Source organism: Vipera berus (assembly GCF_964194415.1).
Source record: "Vipera berus genome assembly, chromosome: Z".
NCBI lineage: Eukaryota > Metazoa > Chordata > Lepidosauria > Squamata > Viperidae > Vipera > Vipera berus.
The window spans coordinates 132,511,644-132,516,643 of NC_138205.1; the positions used below are offsets into that span (position 1 = coordinate 132,511,644).

The 5,000-nt window shown below is 58.4% G+C and overlaps 1 protein-coding gene across 1 annotated transcript in view; it reads right to left on the reverse strand.

Annotated features, from left to right (window-relative positions):
- Positions 1–5,000, reverse strand: part of LOC308679056 (SCO-spondin-like) — a gene marked incomplete at its 5' end in the record, with an annotated part of 188,318 nt that overhangs the window by 56,408 nt on the left and 126,910 nt on the right. The window contains 4 exons of the mRNA XM_081346291.1: positions 341–538; positions 3,225–3,395; positions 4,396–4,596; positions 4,858–5,000. The exon at positions 4,858–5,000 is cut by the window's right edge and continues 1,263 nt beyond it. Of these exons, the coding sequence (XP_081202417.1) occupies positions 341–538; positions 3,225–3,395; positions 4,396–4,596; positions 4,858–5,000 (713 nt within the window). The remainder of the gene's footprint in view (positions 1–340; positions 539–3,224; positions 3,396–4,395; positions 4,597–4,857) is intronic.

Consider the following 5,000-nt stretch of genomic DNA (forward strand, 5'->3'; position numbering starts at 1 on the left):
ACCCTCCCTCCGTGAACTGCTAAGGCGGGTCTGACTTTACCGTCTTCCTACCCACCCGACATTCCAACCTCTGCCGCCTCTTGGTCAGCCGAGATAAAGACTACGTTCCACTTCAAGGGAGATTAGGTGGCTGGGGGGGGGAATTGACCCCACTTCTCCGGTGAACCCCCCCCCAATCTCCCCCAAAGTGGGGCCCCCTCACCCGGAGGGCATTGTAAACTGGAAGCTCAGATGGGGTGGTGGGTGGGTTTTGGTTTGTCCTCCTGCACACTCGCCAAAGAGGCTCGCGGAGGTCGTCGCTCTCTTTCTTCGCCCCTTCCCCGTGGGCATCTAGACTCACCCAGCCAGGGCATCTGGTACTTGCAGCGGCACTGGGAGGGTGCCACGCAGACGCCGTCCTGGTGCAGCTGTCCCTCCGGGCAAGCGCAAGCCATTTGGCACTCGGGGCCTTCCAAACACGCGACGTCGGGCTGCTGGTCCCCGCAGGTACGTGGACACGGCTTGCCACACCGGAAAGACACCTGGCCGCCTCCACAATCTGGAGAAACCGAAGACGTTACTCGCACCAAACCTCCCGTGGGCACCTCCGGGTCTTCCTCCCCCGCCCAAGTCCTCGCTCCGGAGCGGTCCAGGAGGATTCCCGATCCGTATTACGAACGCTGTATGCCAGAGTTCCCCCAAACTTTCCAGCTTTGTGGAACGGCGTGGGGGGCAGAAGGAAGGGCTCCGGGCAAGCGGCCGGCAAGTGTGCCCACGTGCGTGGGGCTGTTTGTGCAAGTGGCGGGCTAGGCGTGCCCAGGTCTGCAGCCCCGTTTCTGCAAGCGCCAGGCAGGCGTGCCCACGTGCGTGGCGCCGTTTGTGCAAGTAGCGGGCAGGCGTGCCCCTGTGTGCAGCCTCGTTTGTGCGAGCGGCAGGCAGGCGTGCCCACGTGCGTGGGGCTGTTTGAGCGAGTGGCAGCTGTGCCCAGATGTGTGGGGCTGTTTATGCAAGCAGCAGGCACGCATGCCCACGTGCGTGGGGGCTGTTTGTGCAAGTGGCGGGCATGCATGCCCACATGCATGGGGCTGTTTGTGCAAGTGGCGGGCAGGCGTGCCCCTGTGTGCAGCCTCGTTTGTGCAAGCGGCAGGCAGGCGTGCCCATGTGCGTGGGGCTGTTTGTGTGAGTGGCAGGCGTGCCCATGTGCGTGGGGCTGTTTGTGTGAGTGGCAGGCGTGCCCACATGTGTGGGGCTGTTTGTGCAAGTGGTGGGCAGGCGTGCCCATGTGTGCAGCCTCATTTGTGCAAGTGGCAGACAGGCATGCCCATTTGCGTGGGGCTGTTTGTGCAAGTGGCGGGCAGGCGTGCCCATGTGTGCAGCCCCGTTTGTGCAAACGCCAGGCAGGCGGGCCCACGTGCGTGGGGCTGTTTGTGTGAGTGGCAGGCGTGCCCACATGTGTGGGGGGCTGTTTGTGCCAGTGGTGGGCAGGCGTGCCCACGTGTGTGGCGCCGTTTGTGCAAGTAGCAGGCAGGCGTGCCCCTGTGTGCAGCCTCGTTTGTGCAAGCGGCAGGCAGGCATGCCCAGGTGCGTGGGGCTGTTTGTGCAAGTGGCAGGTGTGCCCACATGTGTGGGGCTGTTTGTGCAAGCAGCGGGCAGGTGTGTCCACGTGCGCGGGGGCGTTTGGGGAAGAGGCAGGCAGGCAGGCATGCCCATGTGCGCGGCATTGTTTGTTCAAGCGGAGGGCAGGCGTGCCCACGTGCGCAGTGCCAATTGTGCAAGCAGCGAGCATGCGTGCCCATGTGCGTAGTGCCACTTGCTCGAGTGGCAGGCAGGTGTGCCCACTGCTCGCATGAATGGAGTGCATGCACGGGCACCCGTCCGCTCTTCGCACCAGTGGGGATGAGCACGTGCACACGTTCACCCCACGTGTGTGTGCTTTTGCTCATCCGCTGCTTCCACGGCCCAGTTTCAAATGCTTCACTGACCAGTAATGGGCTGTGGCTCGGTGGGGTGCTGGTGGTTGCGGACCTCTGGTTTCCGTTCTCTACATTGTGAAATGTCCGCATTTTTCCCAAACTTCCTCGGGCAAAGGATACAATCTCAAAAGGAGATTGGACCACCACTCTGAGGTAGCCCTGCTTCTACAGCTAGTCCTCGACTTACAACGGCTCGCTCAGTGACCGAAGTTACAATGGCACGGGAAAAAGTGACTTCTGACCGTTTTTCACAGGTACGACTGTTGCAGCCCCCCCGCGGCCAGGTGAACGAAAATTCAGACGCTCGGCCACTGACGCGTCTTTAGGACCGTCGCAGTGTCCCGGGGATCCCTTTTGGCGACCTTCTGAACGAGCAAAGTCAATTGGGGGGCGGGGCTGGGGGAAAGCCTGATCCACTTAACAACTGTGTTACTCATTTAACCGCAAGTGGCGGCGATTCACTTAACAACGGTGGCCAGAAAGGTAAAAAAAAAGGGGGGGGCAAAACTCCCTTTTACGAATGTCTCACTGAACAATGGAAATTGGGGAGGGGGGGCTCAAGTTACGGTCCTACGCCCAGGACTAGCTGCGTTGACAAAGTCAACGGGCCGCTCGCTTGCCGTATTCCTGTTTCCACGGCAGCCAGGTGCAAACGCGCTACGTTTCTCTCCGAAAACCTCCACGCTGTTCGGTCCCAGCCTACGTTGAGTCCTCCTGAGTCAATGAGTCAAGGCAAACAAACACACTCCACAGACAAACGGATCCTCAACACAAACGGTTGCCTTTGGCAACCGGCACCTCCCACACTTTCCCTTTTATAATTCAGCCCAGGCCTGGCTTCCTAACGCCTTCTCCTTTGACTTTGGAGCCGCCCCGTTGCATTCCTCTGTCCCGCTCTCTTTTCTTGTCGGCGCTTTCGTGCATCTGGGATAATCTCCCGGCTGTGCTTCGTCGCTGTCCAACTCAGCCGTGTCTCAGCCTGAGCGCGAGTAGAGGGACCGTTCTCCTCGTCCGACTGTAGGTCTTGGGAGCTCCTCAGAGCCTTCCCCTGAGTCTAATGTCACTCCAGGCCCTTCCTCCTTCTCCTCCTCCTCCTCCTCCTCCTCCTCCTCCTCCTCCTCCTCCTCCTCCTCTGATTCCTCAGACTCAGCTGCCGGATCCCGCTGGCCGGAGAGGAATCACCACAAACGCAGCACGGCAGTCTGGGACGCAGGCAGCCCTGCCTGTCTCTCTCCCCTCCCTCCCACCGCCCTCCCGGATGCGCCTCCTTACCATCACAGGCGGTGACTCCATCATGGCACTGACGGCTTTGCTGAGCTTCGCCGGGACACGCCGTACCCCCAAACCGAGCGGGGGGATTATTGCACTCCCGGCTCCTTGCCGACACACCGCGGCAGGCGTCGCAGGGAGTCCAGGCGCTCCACGAGGACCAGCTGCCGTCGACTGCAGAGGGCAAAACACCGATAAAGGCACAGAGGCTGGAGCTCCGCCCACACACCCTTCAATATGTCTAGGTCATCCTCATTTAGCGACCGTTCACCCTTACGACCTAAGACGCTTGGCGAGCGGTGAAGGCGTCTGCAACCTCAGCAGGTCTGTCGAGCAACAGCAAGCTAAACTCGGGTCGTAAGGGTACTTTGCGACTGCTCTGCTTAGCGGCAGCTTCACTTAATGAGCAAGTTGACAATCCGCCGTGGTTGCTAAATGTGGACTACGTACAGTGAAACCTTTTCAACGTTTCTATCTTGAGGGGCCTCAACAGATATGGAACTTGAGTTGTGTGCGGTAAAGTTTCAGCTTAGGTCAAGGCGCCGGGTTAGAAGCTGTGAGTTCTAGTCCCGCCTTAGCCATGAAAGCCAGCTGGCTGACTTTGGGCCAATCACCAGGAGATGGCGAGTTCTAGTCCCGCGTTAAGGCATGAAAGCCGTTTGGGTGACTTTGGGCCAATCACCAAGTGATGGTGAGTTCTAGTCCCGCCTTAAGGCATGAAAGCCAGCTGGCTGACTTTGGGCCAATCACCAGGAGACGGTGAGTTCTAGTCCCGCCTTAGGCATGAAAACAGGCTGGGTGGCTTCGGACTAGTCTCCCCCCCTCTCAAGTCCAACCTGCCTTGCAGGATTGTTGTTACGGGGAATTAGGAAGAGGAAGGAATATTAGATATGTTCACCCCCTTGAGTTACCTATTAAAATTTATAATAAGGGCGGGATATAAATATATATATATATACATACATACATACATACATACATACATACATACATACATACACACATATAAACATGCATAAGACCAGAAGTTTACAGGGGTCCCTAATACCCCAAACATCACAGAATTTGGCTCTTTATTTTTGCAAAGCAACCCCCCTGCTGGGAAGGGGTGTGTGTCTCTGACCTCTGGGAGCTGAGTTCGAAACCACCCCCTCCTCCATGGCAAGACACTCACCTGGGCAAAAGCTGGCGACGGGACACTCTCTTCTCTGCAGCTGGACCCCACTGTCTCCGTGATACTCCTGTGCTCCCTCGCACTCGCGGCCCCCGTGCTGGGCCTTCGGACAACTGCAGGTCCGGTAACGGGTCACCCACTCACTGCCACAAGTCCGGGAACAGGGGCTCCAGGCAGCCCAGTCGCACCAGTTCCCCGGCACTGGAGGAGCATCGAAGGAGTTCTGCGTTCTTCATCTGACTTTCCCCAGAATTGAGGACACGTCTCCACGCCTCGAACTAGCTTCCCTCCTCCCCCCCACCACAAAAAAAATATATCCACAACTGGGGGTTCTTGGCCTCTTGGGAAGAGGTCAGTAAGTGAGGAGTGACGTTTGTGCTAGAGGAGGGGCGAGACTAAGTCTTATACCCCCTCCAGTGCTGTTTCTCTGAATGCTGGGACAAAAAACGTCCTCCCAGCTACGTTCCGCTCTGTCCTCCCGGCTATGTTCCACTCCGTCCTCCCGACTATGTTCCGCTCTGTCCTCCCGGCTATGTTCCACTCCGTCCTCCCGACTATGTTCCGCTCTGTCCTCCCGGCTATGTTCCACTCCGTCCTCCCGACTA